We start from the raw sequence: 18,997 nt of genomic DNA on the forward strand, positions 1-18,997 counted from the left end.
AAAACATCCTCTGTCTTGCTCATCGTATCACACTTCTAACAAACAAACAGTTCCATTTTCTCGGGCCTCTCAGTTCATTTACGTGTCAGTGTTTGCATTATTATTACTACAGCGGTTTGTTCTAATGTTAGCTAAGCTTTAAATATTCCTTCAAAGCTACTCTGTGTAATCATGCTTGGCTCCATTTTATAGCATAACCATTAGTGCTGAGAATGTGGGGTAAGAGTCCTTTTTCTCTGTCAGTGATTTCAGCTGTCAACCTCTAAAACAGTGACACTGGGAATCTGTTATTAAAGCTGTTTTCGTCAAAGCATGGGCTCTATCAGTAGGGAATAAGAAGTCTGCAACAGTTAACATTTCAGTCTCTTGAGCACTTTATTTGCTATAAATACAAGTCAATACCACAAGATGGCACCGTCTTACTTTCCAACATCTACAGTTACAAACATCGATCTTCATAAAATGGTTTCAGCTTTTTCATGTGTTGTTTTAGATTTTGAAACCTTATAAAAGCAAGACTTGCTACAAACAGGATCAGCGTTCGATATATATTAAATGAGGTCAGATAATTAAATTCAGAAAAAGAATTTATAAATATTCAATAAGAAAATTGAAATTACAAAAGCAGCGTTTTTCATCATTAAACTGAATTACGACTGTGTATGGTTAATGCTCTATGACTAAGTTTTTGTTCAAATACACAGTTTTAGTGATGAAATAATTAATTTACCTCTTTCTCCAATATAACCACCTATTACTTCATTTGTACACCCTAACAAACATTCAATACACATTTCATTCAAAACCACCTAGCTTTCATCTAGTCCAGCAATTACACACATTCCATTTGTTTTCAATAGATGCAACCCATGAAGTACCATCATGCCCCGGCTACAAAACAAAATACAATTTGTAGAGGTAAAAACTCAGAGAATTTCTGAAATGGTAACCCATTCTCTCTATGTTCATGAAAATAAGCAATCCAATTTGAAAGTCTTTGAACTGATGTACGCTCTAGAAAACTCAGTGTTGAAGTATGGGAAGAATAAGGATTTGCACTAACATAGTGCGTAACAATGCAGTGTCAGGCGACTCATCATTTACAGTAAATGCCTTGGTTGGACTTTCCTCTGGATTGTCATCATGCTGCTAAGGATAAAGTTTATACTCGAGTCTGTGGGAATTCCATCATGTTTTCTTCTTCCCATTTCCAAGCAGGAAGAGAAGGGTTTTCAGGTCCCTTGGGGAAATCAAAGAATTAAACACACCCACAAACACCTTGAAAGCAAAATGGCAGACAAAATATTTCTTGACTCCGTGTCCAAATGAAGTTGAGTCAATATTACTTTCACAATATTTGTATCCTGCCTCGTATTAACGCATCATGAGATTCCTCAAAAAACTGAGAATTCTGAGAGCTACAAAAGAGAAAGCAGTTAAGGCAGTTGATGTCTACATTTGGATTTCTTTTTCAGGTTACATGTCTAAGTCTCCGTCGTAGGCTAAGGTCAGAGGCTTCTGTTGGGGAGGTGTGCTTTGATGTGGTTTTGGCTTCTTGCTGTAAAGGGAAAAGAATTCCTGAGATAAAGAAAGTTCACAGAGCTCTGTTTCACGTGCCAGACACAATTGTGAGGTACAGAAATCCAAGTGGTTAGACAAAAGATTGATTTCTCTGGACTGGTGGGTTCCTTTTTGGAATATTGGTGTACTTTGACCCTTAAACCAGGAGAAGCCTTTGGTTTTTGTTTTTTTTTTTTCTAAATCTTAAAAATGGTTTAGCGGAAACAATGAATTTGGTAAAGGCTACTTTCCTTTGTTTATATGCAGTAATGCGAACATCTGTTGCTAACTAATTCCTGAACTACTACGACCTCCACAGCACAGATGTTTAATAACATCATAAGTAGCTAGCACAGCCAGACTCCCGTGCCTTACTCTGCTCTTGTTTTCAAGTAAACACGCTTCTGCTCTGGCCTGAATCCTGACATCTAGCTGCCAAGTCACCAGAGCCTGTCAGTCAGGAAAAGTTCACTGGTTCTGCACCAGGCAAAGCTATTCTCCCCTGGTCTCTGTTCTCCCTGAGGTCAACCACGTTGCCAGATCAGGGAGGGCTGCCATTCCTTCTCACAGAGAGAGAAGCTGAACTTGATTGAGTTACATTCCCAAATCACACAGCGATGCCCCAGATCTGGGCGAAACATGCTGCATTACGCCCTTTGATTCTCAGTATGCGTGAATCTCAGTTGAGGAGTATTTATAGTTTGAATTCTACCACACAGTGCCCCACCTCCCACCGTTCTGTCTCCCTTCCCTCCTCAGTGCCTTGGCTTTGCTGTGACTTCAGAGCTCAGCCCTCTTCGGGTTGTCCTCAGCAGCGGAGAGCCATCAAGTGCCAAGCCCTGTGCTGAGGATTTACAGAAGGTATCTCAATAAATCCCAGGACAGCACTGAGAGGGAGGCATTAGGATTACCGCTACTTGACGGAGAAGGACTAGAGAAGTTATTTACCTTCCCTCAAGTCACTGAGTGAGTGGCACAGCCTGGAATGTAAATGCATCTAAAACACACAGCACAAATGCCTTTAACCCTTCAGTGCATCCTCCCTCTATCCAATTCATTAATTAGGCACTTGGTGGAAACAACTTTTTTGTCTGTATGTATTAATTTTTATACTTCGAGTGAATGTAAATGAAAAACAAACATTTCAGTGTGTACAACTGGCTGGCATTTCGAACACTGTGTTAGAGTGTTGCATAACCATCACCCTAAAGGGAAACTGGTCCCACTAAGCAGTCTCTCTCCGTTCTCTTACTCTGTCCCTGGCAACCACATATCAACTTTCTGCCTCTGTAAATTTGCCTATTCTCGATATTTCATATGGAATCATACTATATGTGTGGCCTTTGGGGTCTGGCATCTTTCACTTAATGGTTAAATTAGAGAATCGTTTGATATGTGAATTTTACCACAAAAGAAAAAGATGTTTGATAACATGGTTGTAGGGAGAATCTCCTAGGTTAAAATACGCAGGTTCTAAGTCAGGAGAAATTTTGATGTTTGGAGCGATTCATAGATGCTAAAGAGGTAAATTACAACTACAAGGAACCAGAGATCCTACTGTGTCCCTACCCGGCACCCAGCGTGTAGCAGGTGCTCAGTGTATGACTTGCTGAGTGCTGGCTGCAGGCAAACACCTGCCTCTCAGCAGAGGGGAGGAAGAAATATGCTTTAAATTCTCTGTAGAGGCGTCCTCGGCCTATGATTTCCCGTTTCCCAGGTCTGTTCCGCTTCTCAAGAGCAGTTGCTGTAATTATCTGAATAACATTCAACTTTACCTATATTAAATATATGTATATTCCAGTGTCTCTAGTCATATTGCCAGGCCCAGGCTCCTGATCAGTTATCTATTTTATAGATAGTAGTGTGTATATGCCAATCCCAATCTCCCAATTTATCCTCCTCTCTTTCCCCCCGGTAGCCATAAGCTTGTTTGCTACATTTGTGACTCTATTTCTGTTTTGTAAATAAGTTCATTTGTACCATTTTTTAGATTCCACATATGAGCAATATCATATGACATTTGCCTTTCTCTGTCATACTGAGCGAAGTAAATCAGACAATCTCTAGGTCCATCCGTTTGCTGCAAATGGCATTATTTTGTTCTATTTGGCGTTGGCTAAGGGCTGTTTATTTGACAGAGAAATGGGAGAGCTGAGTCCTGGGGCGTGGGGAGGAGGGATAGAGATGGCTGGATCTTTACAGAGACAATAATATTTGGTTCCCAAAGTGGATGGGGGGATGAGAGATAAATTAGGAGTTTGGGATTAATATATACACACTACTCTATATGAACTAGGTAAACAACCAGGACCTACTGCATAGCACAGGTAACTCTCCTCGGCATCTTGTAATAGCCTATAATGGAAAAGAATCCGAAAAAGAACTGATGTGTGTGTGTGAGTGTATAACTGAATCACTTTGCTGTACACTTGAAACTAATACGACATCGTAAACTAAGAAAAGAGACAATAATAAAGTTGGCCAGCCTCTAGGACTGTGCCTGGAAAATTCTGCTCAAATATGAGACAGATTTTTATAGCAGCTTCCAGGTATGGAATTATTATGAACATTGTGTTCACCTCTAGGGAAAAAAAAAAGAGAAAGGGGGCTCCCAGTATCTAGGTCTTGGAGTTTTGTGGCTCGTGGTGTGTGTTGGGATGGTTGTGATGAAGGCTTCATTTCATATGCATCTTTTCATACTGTGTAAGCTCTCAATAGACAGATACTAAAGTCACGTCTATGAATGTGCGAGATCCGAGAACTTTTAGAGAGTTTAAAAGTTAGCAACCACTGAATAAGATGGTGACTTTGCTGGGGAGCTGTGGCTTTACAAAGCTTCCTGGCTGGTTAAAAAGAGCCCTAAGAGGAAGAGCTGAGTGGGAGGCTGCCCTCTGCACAGGCAGCAAATAGGAGACTTGTCCTTCGAAGTCCCTGTTCCCTTTCCTTTATTAGGCAGCTCATTTAGGAACCATTTTGTAAGTCACTTTCTCTCCTCAACTCTGGTATCGGGGAAGGTGTGACCACCTCACTCCTACTAAATCAGGAGCCACCAATGCCTGGCCCATGGGCCGCCGCCACCGCTAGGCATCCTGTACCCGCGGTGGACGTCTCCCATCCATCACACTATTGTTTACTGCTGAGCCCAGGAACAGCCTCATAACTCTTCCTAACGGAGCACTCTTGACAGCCACCATCACTTTCAGAGTTGGCCCAAGGGAGAAAACCAGTATGCAACCCCGGCTGTAAGAGATCATTGATGGACACGTTTTAAAGTCACCTCTTCCATGACCATTTGCGTTTTAGCAAAGGATAAACCCATTAAGCCAGAAAAGTGAGCTCATTGTAAACGGGCAGGCAAGTGCTGGCACTTCTCAGCACTCTTGAAGTCAAGCCACAAGGACCCATCCCCAGACCAGAAGACATTAACAGGCAGCTACTCAGGAGGCCCGGGCCTCGGAAGCGGCGACACCACCTTCAAACTTTCAAATTTGAGAGCCCCTTTCCTGCGCTGTGCTGAGCAAGGTAGAATAGCTGCAGTTCTCTGAGTAATTTCCAGGCACTATGTCTAGATTACCTACAAGCTCACCCAGTGGTCGTCCCCACTAAATTACCTCATGAGTCCTTATTGCCAGGGGAGCCGGGCATCAGTAATATTATTTCAAAAACTCCAGATGCTAATGGCAGACATGCAAACGGCCATATCCGAACGAAGCAGTCCTCGAGAAGACTATTTTTCTCACAAACATGTCCAAGTGTTATTAAATTGCCTTCATCTAAAGTGTACACCTAACAACTGGCATATTTATTAGAGGCGCTCTCTTGTCCTAAGCTTTTTATTTTGGGGGAGAAACTATAAAATCTCCAAAACTGTCATCCTCTAACTCTTCTGCAAGCTATTTAATAGAAATAGATGGTGTGAAAACACCTATTTGGATTCTTTAGGCAGCTCCTATATAACAGTAAATGTTTTGATATCAATAGGTCTGTAGCTTACTTGGGAAATGAAGAGCCCCTAAAAAATGTGAAAGGTGTAGACACTACCTCGAGTCTAAAGAGCTTTTAGGATTACTCGAGGGAAAGAGACTACAGAGATTGAAAGTCCAGTGGAAAGAGTGTACATTTGGGGGTTAAGACAAACCTGGAGTTGATTTCACCAGGCTGATGTCCTTATGTAAGTTATTCAACTTTTCTGAGGATTACTTACTCCCCCTTTAAAATGAAGGTGATATTAGCAACGCCTCATTGGATTATTATGAAGACTGAATAAGGCAATCTATGCAAAGCACTTTGTTTGATGTATGAATATTCGATTTTTTTTTTCCTGGCGGCCCGGGTGTGATCCCTGGTCAGGGAGCTTGATCCTACGTGCAGCAACTAAAAAACCCCACATGCCACAACTAAGAGCCGGCACAGCTAAATAAATAAATAGGCCTATCAACACACCAGGGTATAGGGAAACAGTAGAAAATGAAGTTGAAAGAGTTGTTTGGGCTCAAATAGTGGAAGACTTTAATTGACTGGTGGTAAGGCAGCCGGAACATGACTTTCATTTTGCTGTCAGTGGGTGTCTGTCTGAGGAGGAAAGGGGCTGATCACTTGGCTAAGTTTTAGGATGATTCATCTGGCTACAGACTGCTGAAGGCAGCATTTGTAAAGAATCCAAATATGGAAGTAACTGTGCTACTTCCAACAGGGGATTATTAAGGCTGGGCACTGGGGATGAAAAAAATAGGTATGAGAAATACTGTACATAAATATTTATATAATTTGGCCACAAAAAAGTAAGGGGCAATTCCATTGATCTTTTATAATAAAAATTTTCCAGAAAATTATATGTTTGTCATCAGAATTCAGTGAGGCACCTAATTAATCCCCAGCACCTAGAGTTATACAGAAAGGGCCACAATAAATATTTATTGTTGAAGGACTGGATTAAGGGTAACACAATTTTAAGGTGAAGGAAATGGAGAAATGTAAAAGGGTGAAATTTATGACGGTTATTAATTTTTAATCTTTTAGATATTCTAGGGAAGAAGGAACCATAGAATCTGGAATTGGGGATGTGGCTATGAAGTAGAACACATCCAAGCCAAGCTTTCACAGACTAACACTGTATTGGGCCATTGCTTTGAGAGCAGTGTCTCTTCTGTCAACGCTTTATGTTCTTTGTTGCAATTTAAGACCTTTTCCTGCTTCTGGTGAATGCTTCCTTTCACTCTCAACCTCATATAGGGCTTTCCACTTCACATTTGTTCATTAAGACAGGACCTAGACAATACTCACAAAACTTACCAAGTCAAACATAACTGGTCGAATCATTTGATTCTGGGGTAAACGACTAACTGAAGGTGTTCCTTTTCACTACAACACTGTGGAAATATTAGTTGGATAGAAATCCAACTTCTAGAAATTCAATTTCAATCACTATAGGTGGCAGAAAAAATGAAAGTCACTTAATTTTCTTCACTAACCTTCACCGACCAAGAGCAAAGATTTAAAAACCTGTGTAACCTTGGAAGTACAAGCTAGAAATACAAAGACTGGATTTGAGCTGCAATTAAAACTTGGGTGAAAATTCTCAAGGAAATAGTTAGATGATGGATATAAATATCTTGATTTAGAGAAAAAAAGGAACACTTTGATCTCATGAAAATTAAAATCCTTTGAAAATTCTTCTTAGGAAGCTAATAAAATATTCTCAACACACTTGAAAACATTCAAATGTATTTACTTCTGTCTGGTTTCAAGACCAGCTCATCAAATGAACTATATTCTATACAATAAGCTACTCATCATTTTCTGAGAATAACGTATTTTTAGGAACTAGTCACTTACAAATTGGGGTTCCTGGAATGGACAGTCAGTTAAATTTTCTCTCATGGCTGGTCAATGTAGATAAAACCGCTGGCTCTACTATTCAAAATGTACTAATAGGTTGTTTGAACCTACAACTGGTCAATTTAACATAACTGGTCAAAATTGGTCATTCTGAGAAGAAAATTTAAGAGCTAGCTAGAGTGATGGTTCTCAGCCTTGCCTGGATATTAGAAATACCTGGGGCACTTTTAATTATTCCTGCATGTGGTCAGGTTGTTCGGATGCTTAAATCAGATTCCCTGGGGCTAGAAATATCAGAAAGGGAATGTAAAAATACAATACCTTTTAAAATCGCACCCCCAAAATAAAATACTTAGGAATAAACCTGATCAAGGAGGTGAAAGACTTATATGCTGAGAACTATAAAATATTAATAAAGGAAACTGAAGATGACTCAAAGAAATGGAAAGATAGATCCCATGCTCTTGGGTGGGAAGAATTAACATTGTTAAAATGGCCATACTGCCTAAAGCAATATACAGATTTAGTGTGATCCGTATCAAATTACCCATGACATTTTTCACAGAACTAGAATAATCCTAAAATTCATATGCAACCATAGAAGACCCAGAATTGCCAAAGTAATCCTGAAGAAAAGGAACAAAGCAGGAGGCATAACCCTCCCAGACTTCAGACCATACTACAAAGCTACAGTAATCAATCAAACAGACATATGGATCAATGGAACAGAATAGAGAGCCCAGAAATAAACCCATACACCGATGGTCAATTAATCTTCAACAAAGGAGGCAAGAATATACAATGGAGAAAAGACAGTCTCTTCAGCAAGTGGCGTTGGGAAAGTTGGACAGCTGCATATAAATCAATGAAGTTAGTTAGAACGTGCTCTCTCACCATACACAAAAAAGACTTATACATAAGACATGACACCATAAAACTACTAGAAGAGAGCATAGGCAAAACATTCTCTGACATAAATCGTACCAATGTTTTCTTAGGACAGCCTCCCAATGCAATAGAAATAAAAACAAAAATAAACACGTGGGATCTAATCGAACTTACAAGCTTTTGCACAGCAAAGGAAACCATAAACAAAAGGAAAAGACAACCTATGGAATGGGAGAAAATATTTGCAAATGATGCAACCAACAAGGGCTTAATTTCCAAAATATACAAATAGCTGATACAGCTCAACAACAAAAAAACAACCCATTCAAAAAATGGGCAGAAGACCTAAATAGACATTTCTCTAAAGAAGATGTACAGATGGCCAATAGGCACATGAAAAAAAAGATGCTCACCATTGCTAATTATTAGAGAAATGCAAATTGAAACTACAATGAGGTACTACCTCACACCAGTCAGGATTGCCATCATTAAAAACTCTACAAGTAACAAATGCTGGAGAGAGTGTGGGGAAAAGGGAGCCCTCTCACACTGTTGGTGGGAATGTAAGTTGGTGCAGCCACTATGGAAAACAGTATGGGAAACTCTTTCTCAGAAAACTAAAAATAGAATTACCATATAATACAGCAATCCCACTCCTGGGCATACATCCAGACAAATTCGAATTCAAAAAGATACATGCACCCCTATGTTCACAGCAGCACTATGCATAGTAGCCAAGACAGGGAAACAACCTAAATGTCCATCGACAGAGGAATGCATAAAGAAGATGTGGTACATATATACAGTGGAATACTACTCAGTCACAAAAGAGAATGAAATAATGCCATTTGCAGCAACATAGATGGACCTAGAGATTATCATACTAAGTGAAGTAAGTCAGACAGAGAATGACAAATACCATATGACGCAAATTAACCTATCTATGAAACAGAAACAGACTCATGGACATATAGAACAGCCTTGTGGTTGCCAAGGGGGAGGGGGTTGGGGGAGGGATGGAGTGGGAGGTTGGGGTGAGCAGATGTGAGCTTTTATATACAAAATGGATAAACAACAAGGTCCTACTGTATAGCACAGAGAACTACATTCAATATCCTGTGATAAACCATAATGGAAAAGAATATATGTATGTGTAACTGAATCGCTTCTGTACAGCAAAATTAACACAACATTGTAAGTCAACTATACTTCAATAAGCAAAGTTAAAAAAAGAAAAAAAAAAAAGAATCTCTGGGACTAGGATTCAAATATCAGTCCCCAAGAGGTGCCAGGAAATGCCAGTGTGCCATCAAAGCTAAAAAGTACTGATCTGAATCAAAATTCTAAAATGGGAAAGCCCTGACTAATGACGTGCCTCTTATACCTCCTGACAGTATTTGAAAACCAAATAAAAGAATGTTATTTCAAACAAGGACAATAAAGATAATGACTTCCCATTTCAACTATTCACCAATTCTACTGTTGATGATTATTTGTGAGTTCAAGGGTCCTGTTATAATGGCCAATGATCTTACGACATGCCACCCCCGAAAATATGGAATATTAACTTTTTACTAGTTAGTACTTACCAAACAAAGTAGGAAGTAAATACGAGGAAAATCATGATAAGAAAACCACCACCTGAAACGCCATAAACCCAGATTTTCACTCGGCCATCTGTTTAAAATAGAAAATAACAAACTTATCAACAAAAGCTTTATTTCTTATCTAAATTAGTGTATTATTTATTTCTCAGCTGAATTCTGAGATTTGCGTAAGTCAGAAGCATAGGTGGAAATACCCACATGTGACAGCTATCAAGTGTCAAAAAAAAGGTGAAAATATAAAATGTAAGATAGTCTATCATTTTTTCACAATGCCAAACAAAGACCAGAAACCAGTACTTCATAAAATCTAACAACTGGCAGGATATTTTGAATTTATTTTCATTTGTATATACTTCTAATACAAAAGTACTACAAAACATATACATATGTGTACAAGTATATATTATTCTGGACTTGTTATCTGCTGGAGTTAAAAAAATAGAACCAACCAGTCTGATCTATTTTGTGATTTTTACTGTGTGAGGTATACCCTGACTGTATGTATGGTGTGCATGTGTGTGTATAAATTTGAGTTGCTTCTGGAAATCTCATGGTTTTTGCTCTGTTTTACATGAGCGCACAGTTAACTAAACTTAGAATTGCACTGATGGTAGCAATGCCTTAGCATCTCAAAGGAACTATGTTCCTTTCTGAAAGATATACACACAAAAGGTTCATTATACTACATGAATGTAATTAACTGTGGGTCCAAAGAACATAGCAAAATCTTATGCTAAAGACTTTCGTGGGATGAAAAACAATCAACATCTATTGTAAACAACACTTGTTTGGAGGAAAATCACAATTACTTTCCATTGTATTATGACTACCTGTTACAATTTTTGCTTACGAGACACTTTCAAGCCTCAATCAGGTTTTAGAATGAGGTTTCAATGTAGTAATGATATATTTCTGTGGTCATACAACTTTTAACAAAGCTTTGATTCTTATCTCTTAGAAACACTAATGATGAAATGCCCTATTCTGAATTTTTTACATTTGCAGTAAGAAAAAAAAGTCTTTCCTGAGTGAGAATGCATCTGTCATCTTACTACCCCTTAACCTCATAGAGCTGAAGTATTGGAAGATACAGTGTTTTTCAATCCCTAGTACAGAGGTATGTGGTCCATGACCTTTAAGCCATGTTACTTAAGAAGAATCAATATAGCTTTTTATGACAGCATAATGGATAGGATCAACGTTCAAACTATGAAAAAAAGATAATGTAGTGAAAAGTCAGTCTTCCTGCCACCCTCTCTGAGCGCCCTACACAGCCACTACCACTGTAACCAGTTTGCTTGCGAACCATCTTACAGTTTTCACTGCACATGCAAGCAAATGAGTACAAACACAAAATACCTGCACTTTTTAAAAAAGACACAAATGGTGCGTATCACTCACTTTGGTACTTCTTTTCTACGTCACAATATATGTTGGAAATATTTCCATGCTAGTTCATAAAGACAGGTCTGTCTCATTCTTTTTAATACCTCTATGAGACATATTGCACAGTTGTATCTATTTTTGTTTTTCTGTTATTCTACTTATAGACATTTAGGTTATTTCCACTCACTTGCTATGTAATAAGCAATCATACAAGGAATATCATTTACATACTTCTCTTAGTATACGTGTGTATATTTGTACGATGAATTCCTAGGAGGAAAATTTTAGGCCAAAATGTATGACAGATTTTTGCCCAGTTGCCCTCCTGAGAGGCTGCTCAAGTTTACAATCTCATCACGAGAACCTAATGAAAGTTACCAACCTCCCCAGACTAAATATATATTTTATATATATACTTACACACATACATACATATGCATACAATAGTGTATATATGAATCTACATATATGTGTGTATTTGTGTCTTTGTATGTGTATCCGTATATATATACACACACACATATGCACATACACATATACTCACATACGTGCTATTGATGCTTTAGTGAGACCTCCCAAGGTAAGTGTGGATTTGAACACTCATTTCCCTGGAACTTCACCCTAATTCTCTTCCTGAAATAGGGTCTACGAGCAGTGGGTGAACCTAGCTACATTTCATATCACGCTTCCCTCAAATTTAAGTCTATTGCTATAAATTAGCTAAATCACTAAACGTCACAAAATGAATAAGATGTTTTTGAATAGCTCTGGCATATGCCCCGACATCCACAGGAATCAAAGCTTGAGTAAGATATTGTGGCCATCCTTAAAAGTTAGTTAAGGAGTGTACATCTTGTCTCTTCCTCTAGATGTAGGGTCCTTTGTGCCTGGGCTCTGGTTTTGCTTCATTTAAGCATGTCATTGAGGCACTTTGGTATGGCCAACGCCTAGGGTCTGGGAGGAAAGTTCCCAAGGTATATTTTGGCTGAGATTTCTGTGTCTCTTCCCTCTCAATGCTCCCTTCCCTCAGTCATTCACGGCGTTTTGTTTTCTAGAAGAGGTACGTACAGTAGGCACAGAGAATTTTGCTTTCATTTTCTGCCCACTTCACAGAGTGGGAAGTAGAGACCAGTGCTTTGTAAAGATCTTATTGGCCTGCCTTTCAAACCTTCCTGTCACTTACTGGTGGTGTGTCCTTGGTCGAATTAGTTTGCCAATTTCAGCATCCTAATCACTAAAATGGGGATAATGGCATCTCATCATGTGCAAGAACGTAATGAGTCATGCACCACAACCAGCATGGAACCACAGGGTACACAGAAGGCATCTAAAAAATGTTCTTTCTTGTCCCTAATACCCACTAATTTTTGAGTCCTGCAGGCCTGACAATGTGCTAATAGTCATGACAGTCGTGCAGGGCAGGTGCCTCTAGATTGATTCGTAGATGAGGAAACAGTTCCGGAGAGGTGAAGAAACTACAGTCAGTCGCAAAGTCAGGACCTTCTGAGCTATGATGCCAGTTAAGGTCTGTTGGCCTCGGAAATGGATGCTCTTTACTATTTCACTGGTGTTCCTCAAACCAGATAGGGTCCCTGCACATTTCCCTAGGTACCTACCTGCGTGTTCCTGAGAATCTATTCCAATTTTTGCTTTTAATTTCAATTATATACACAAATTCACAGTTATAAAAATAAGGTCTTTGGCAGAGATAATTTACAATTCAAATATTTTTAAAGATTAATATTTTGGGGCTTCCCTGGTGGCACAGTGGTTGAGAGTCCGCCTGCCGATGCAGGGGACGCAGGTTCGTGCCCCGGTCCGGGAAGATCCCACATGCCGCGGAGCGGCTGGGCCCGTGAGCCATGGCCGCTGAGCCTGCGCGTCCGGAGCCTGCGCTCCGCAGCAGGAGGGGCCACAACAGTGAGAGAGGCCCGCGTACCACAAAAAAAAAAAAAAAAAAAAAAAAAAAAAGATTAATATTTTGGTTCCTTAAGTCAGTGTCTCTTAAACTGGGATTGACAGACTTATCTTCAACCACCCCATGAGAACATTTTACACCACACAACACTCAAATTTGAGAAACCTTGAACTAGACCATGTTGCTTTTTCCCTTCTCTCCTCTTCTCCTCCTTGCCTCCATTCTTTCCATCATGAGCAGTGGTCACGATCTGAACCACGATCCCCCATGAGAGAATTTACGTTTCTGACTCATAACCGATATGTACCTGGATCAAGGGGTTGAAGAGACCATCCTTGAAAAATATCATGTATTTTTGAATTCACAGGTCTGTTTTTCCCAGCAAGATTTTTCACATCAGCTTTTTTGTCCTCTGAGCCAGGTACTTTCATGCAGTAATCCAGGAAACCGTTGGATCTCATGATCTCTGTATAGCCCTTCTCACAGCCGCACACCCCACCCTACAGCAGAAAAAAATGTTGACGGTTACACACTGAGTTGTGTAGATGAAACAAGAACGCTTTAACCGCTGGAGGCACTTAACATTCGCATGGTATGTCATGGCAATTTAGGGTTTTCCAGCACCACACTTGCCAAAGAGGTGAAAATTCAATAAACAGTTCATCTTTTTGAATTCCAAAGTCAACCGTTAAATAAATCATCAGTTCTTTCTAGTGGTTTATAATTCTTACACCTTCCAAATATGAAATCACAATTCTTTGTCAATAGTGGGCATTAACTACAACCTTTTCTCTCTTACAGAGATGTTTAAAGCGTCTAATTCAATATTAGCCTCAACTCTTCCCCCAGCCGTTTCAGATTCCTGCCCACTCACTCCAACCTGCCCTTGGCACCGAGAAGCAAAGCAACAGGAATTATGTACGTATCTTCTTTGAGCTTTATGCTCTTTGAGGTCTATTTCTGCCTCTATCATTTTCTGCCATCGATCACTAACTAGTCTGAACTGCCTCTCCACTCAAAGGCTTAGTTCTTCACTCAGAGGAGACAGCCCAAGGCTGTGGAGAAAAAAAGACTTCACCAAAGGCACGTGTCCAGGAGAGGGAGGAGAGAGAGAGAGAGAGAGAGATTGATATCTTGTAGTAATCCGAGTGTCACATCACATCATCACATTCCTAGTTGGCGTCATGACAAGATGACCTTCATATTTGTGGGTTCTTGGTAATTTTCATGTACAATAAACCTCTCCAAGAAACGGATTATGATAAAGTATAACGGACGAGGATTTCTATCTGTCTCTGGAAGTGAAACTGAAAATAACTGCTCTTCCTTCCTTCAGCAAACATAAAAGCAATAGAAAAGAATAGAAAATAAGCATACGATTATGAATCTCTATAACTCTGCTATTAGAGCTCCTCACATAAAACTGTATCTGGAATTTTCTGAACAGCCTTAATAGCCACTCACATCAGTCCTTATGCATCAGGTCATCAACTCTTGAACACGTGATTTTGAGAAGCAACAGATACTAAAACTAAAAGTAGGGTACCACAATCTTCCACAAAAAGTACAAGAGACTTCCCCGGTGGCGCAGTGGTTAAGAATCCACCTGCCAATGCAGGGGACACGGGTTCGAGCCCTGGTCCAGGAAGCTCCCACATGCCGCAGAGCAACTAAGCCGGTGTGCCACAAGTACTGAGCCCACGCACTGCAACTACTGACGCCCACGCGCCTAGAGCCCGTGCTCCGCAACCAGAGAAGCCAACGTAATGAGAATCCCACGCACCGCAACTAGAGAAAGCCCGTGTGCAGCAACGAAGACCCAACACAGCCATACATACATACATATTTATTTTTAAAGTCAGAAAAGCATATAATTAATAAATGCCTCCAGTTTAGGTAGCACTCATATAATAATGCCAATTATTATAGTATTTCCAGCGGTTTTAACTGAAGACACTATTCAGTGTTCAATGGGGAGAACTAATTACGAAAAATTGGTATATGCTCGGCTATGAAAGCCATCTTTTCAAGATGCATCTCTGTTTAGTTTGAGTGAAAAGTTGTAACCAGTCACATATGCCAAAGTTTCGAGGGAAATGGTAATTTATGTTTTATTAAAGAGGGTATCCAGAGAGTTGGGGGAAAGCCACACCTTCTACTTAGCAACAGCCTTAGCCCATGAAGTTGCTGCTGGTCTCTTTTTTTCCAAACTGGAAGCTTAATCACTCACTCGCTTTTCTGTGGTAGAGAATTAACCTAACTTGAAGTAGAAGAGCCATATTAACAGGATGGAGCATTTGAACCATTTTTAACCAAATCATTTTTGGAAAGAACACACTATAAGAAGAAACTCGTTTCTTTAAAAGACAGGGCACACCTTTCTTCTATGCGCACCGCACACAATGAGTGCCACTGTTGAGAATACATGGCACATTTTGCATTAATTCCTGAGCAGTGGTTGACGGGAATTAAGGCAGAGAAAGGGGAAGAAAAATTTCTGCTTTAAAAAAATGTATGCACACACACACATATAATTATTACCCATAACCACATATTCAACTTATGTAAAATCAACTAAAATTTAGACACAGTAATCATAGTGTAATCAACTTTAATACATAATATCTAGCAAATATGAACATGCCCTTTTTAATATCTTTCAAAACAGTTTAGGTATATGAAAGGCTAAGAAGGAGGAAATAAATCAACTGAGAACACGTTGATAAATAGAGGATAAACGGAGCTAACATAGATGAGATATCTGAAAGACGGGGTCGGCTATAGGTGGATTTAGAGAAAAAAAGGCTGCTTTCTTGAACACATGCCCTGGAAAGAAAGAAATTCTTAATAGCTGTGATTACTCCTGCAAATGCCTCTCTGTGGTATCGTGGGCCCATGGAATTGCTACTTGGGCTGCAGGAGACTGGAGAACATCAGACAGCATACGTATAACACAGCGATTACCATACTTGTCCAAGCCTCCAGCACATGACTCACCTGTGTACAGTAGGAGAAAGGTTTTCTGCAGGCCGGGTTACACTGCCGAATAGCAGCAGGGCGTGCCTGAGGGGAACAGCCTCCTACAAAGGAAATCCCACCGTCATTTACAGATTTTTCTATGATGAATACTCATTTCTTTTCCTCTCTGGCACTGGCTACCTTGTAACAGTATTAGCTTTAAAAAATCTGTTTGCTGACAGTGTGGCCCAGTTTTATATGATTGATTACAGTACTCCAGGAAGGGCTGTTTGAGATGGGAAACTCTGCTACAGTAGAGAAGCTGTTTACAGTAGAGATTTTATACCTGCGCATTGGCAGTGTGATTCTATCATATGGCCATGCTTGAGGGCAAAGCCTGTGCGTGTCAGGATCAGTAAAAGAACTGATGAAATCTCAGGTGGAGTTCAGGAGCAGAAAATATATATGCGCGAAGATCTTTCTACATATTTTTTTTTCCATCTCCCGCATACCCCAACTAGGCACTAGACCAATTCCCAATAACCAAACGGTAAAAGAATGCCACTAATCGATTCATGGGACCACAATATCAAACATTTTGGTAACATTTTAAATGTATTTCAACCCGCATACACAGTCACACAGTCACATACATACTCCCACACCTATTTTTAACAGCAAATGTATACACTCCAGGAGGGATAATCACAGATCTGACATAGTACTTGCAGGTCCTTATTAAATATTTTTGAGTAAAATGGATGGAATAATGTCTCTATAATCTGAAAATCACTGAATATTAGTCATGCCTTCCTGGATTCGAGGTACTAAGCAAAGGAGTTGGCATATTACTCAAGGGCAATATTTAAACTATATTTATATACTACTGGTTGCATTTATAGATTCTAGCCTCTGCATTACTATAATTGTCAAACAATTATAGTTTATGATTTTGTAACTAGCGAAAAGCTTTGGGCTTACGGCTGTGTAGGGAATAGATCTACATTTACCCTAAGAATGAAACAGCTGAACTCTCACTGTTACTTGAAAAAATAAAACAAATAATCCTCACAGGAAAAACAAAACAAAACAAAACAAACCACCACCAGGATCCGGAATGAGCAGGTAGGTGTGAAATTGATCATGTGGGTGTTCGTGCTGCCAGCACAGCCCCGTTGCTGCCAACAGAGTTTGGAGGGGGTGTTTTGCACTCAAACCAGGGATCGCCACCATGCAGTGTGTGAACCCCATGGGGAGAGGATCTCCTGGGAGTCGGGAAGAACATGTTAGAATTTGTACAGTTTATCTAACATTTAAAATTTTAAGAATGAAATTAAGGTCTAATAATACTTAGCAGGTGACACTGGTAGCCTGAACTCATTCATCAGATGGCCCCGTGATGTACACTGGGCACTCCATACAGAGAATTTGATAGTGGAACCCTTACCAGTCCGTTAAGTCTCAGCATATTGCAGTGTGTGATGCGTTCTGTGTTCCTGGTTAGGTAGATTTACAGTATATTAAGTTTTAACCGTAACTTACAAAATGGACGAGCAGCTTAAAATAAATTATTGTACGGAAAAACTGTGGATTAAAGGGACGACCACTAATGCAAAAACAGGTAAACTAGAAAAAGGTGACGCTAACAATCTTTCTATTCCAATAGAAAAATCAAAATTCTCCTATTCTGATGAGCTCTTAGTCAGCCACAGGACTAAGTAAAAAGAATGACAATTTAATTTTCTTTGATAAGAAGGCATCAAAAAAAAGCCCTTTCAAATGACTGAGAAGACCATTTGTAGAATCAAATTGCATTCACTGTCATAAATGAAGACACCTTCACCTCAGTCTATAGTCAGATATTAAATAACGATCATGACTAACACATTGTTAAAAAGTGAAGCTTTCAGTACCTGAACATAAGCATCTATAATTTAAAGCAAAATGTTTTTTTTACATCATTAATATATTTTAATTTTTATCATATCCTTATCAACCCTTTTAATTTCACTTTCTGTACATGTTTCATATCATGATACATTAGCACAGTAGTGAAGGATTTTAGAATACGTTGAGATCTGTTCTCAAATACTTTTTACTGAAAAGGTACATCTTTAAACATTTTAGAGACCATTGTTTTAAACTAACATCTGTCTCTTTCAGTCTTTGTCTCAGATCATGATATTTAAGGAAATCTTATTGTGTTTCAGCTTATTTTTTTAAGTTGTCTGATATATGGGACTTCAAATAGAAGCGTTTGCTTTCTAAGATGCAACGGTCTAATGGCAACTTGTCGTGAAGCTCGTCTAAGGCCACTGCCCAGTCTTCCTTTGCTTATAATTTGTACGCTAATTCTTCTCACCACCAGCAACACTCAGAGATCTTTTTGAAGTGCCCACATGAATCTTAGGCAGGAATACCTGTGACGTTAATGCCATCTGAACGTTGGCACCATACAGTTCGTTCATTATTGTTCCAAAGACTTGCTTTCCATGTGTAGTGATAACATTTACCTCCTGCAAGTAAATATGATAACAGCGGTTCTATTATACGTCACATCAAAGCAGAAGAAGCATTGATCAGTCAAGGCTAAGAGTTGAAAAGTGCTCTTGGTACCTGTACAAGGGCGTGTTTCTACAGCCTGCTGGGGGCAACTGTCTTGGTTCTCAAAAGACTGAATTATAAATGTCCTTGACCTAGACTGGCGACCCACAGTCTCGAAGCTTCTTCCCTCGATGCAGGTCAGTTCACACGTGCTCCACTCTGACCATTCCGTTAAATGGCAGTCTCCTGGAGGATTGCACAGCACAGAGCAGAGGAAAGAACGTGAAAACTGGCCCTT

At 39.5% G+C, this 18,997-nt stretch overlaps 1 protein-coding gene across 2 annotated transcripts in view; it reads right to left on the minus strand.

The window, feature by feature from the left end:
- Nucleotides 1-350: 350 nt before the first annotated feature.
- The window catches only part of THSD7B (thrombospondin type 1 domain containing 7B), a 975,661-nt gene continuing 957,014 nt past the window's right edge, over nt 351-18,997 (minus strand). For both annotated transcript variants that reach the window (XM_029224675.1, XM_029224674.1), the window contains 6 exons: nt 18,772-18,945; nt 18,576-18,671; nt 16,195-16,277; nt 13,505-13,697; nt 9,876-9,963; nt 351-1,558 (listed from right to left, as the gene is read on the minus strand). In XM_029224675.1, the coding sequence (XP_029080508.1) occupies nt 1,477-1,558; nt 9,876-9,963; nt 13,505-13,697; nt 16,195-16,277; nt 18,576-18,671; nt 18,772-18,945 (716 nt within the window). In that variant the 3' untranslated portion in view covers nt 351-1,476. The remainder of the gene's footprint in view (nt 1,559-9,875; nt 9,964-13,504; nt 13,698-16,194; nt 16,278-18,575; nt 18,672-18,771; nt 18,946-18,997) is intronic.

This window comes from Monodon monoceros, unplaced genomic scaffold, assembly GCF_005190385.1.
Source record: "Monodon monoceros isolate NGI ecotype Baffin Bay Population unplaced genomic scaffold, NGI_Narwhal_1 Super_Scaffold_16, whole genome shotgun sequence".
NCBI lineage: Eukaryota > Metazoa > Chordata > Mammalia > Artiodactyla > Monodontidae > Monodon > Monodon monoceros.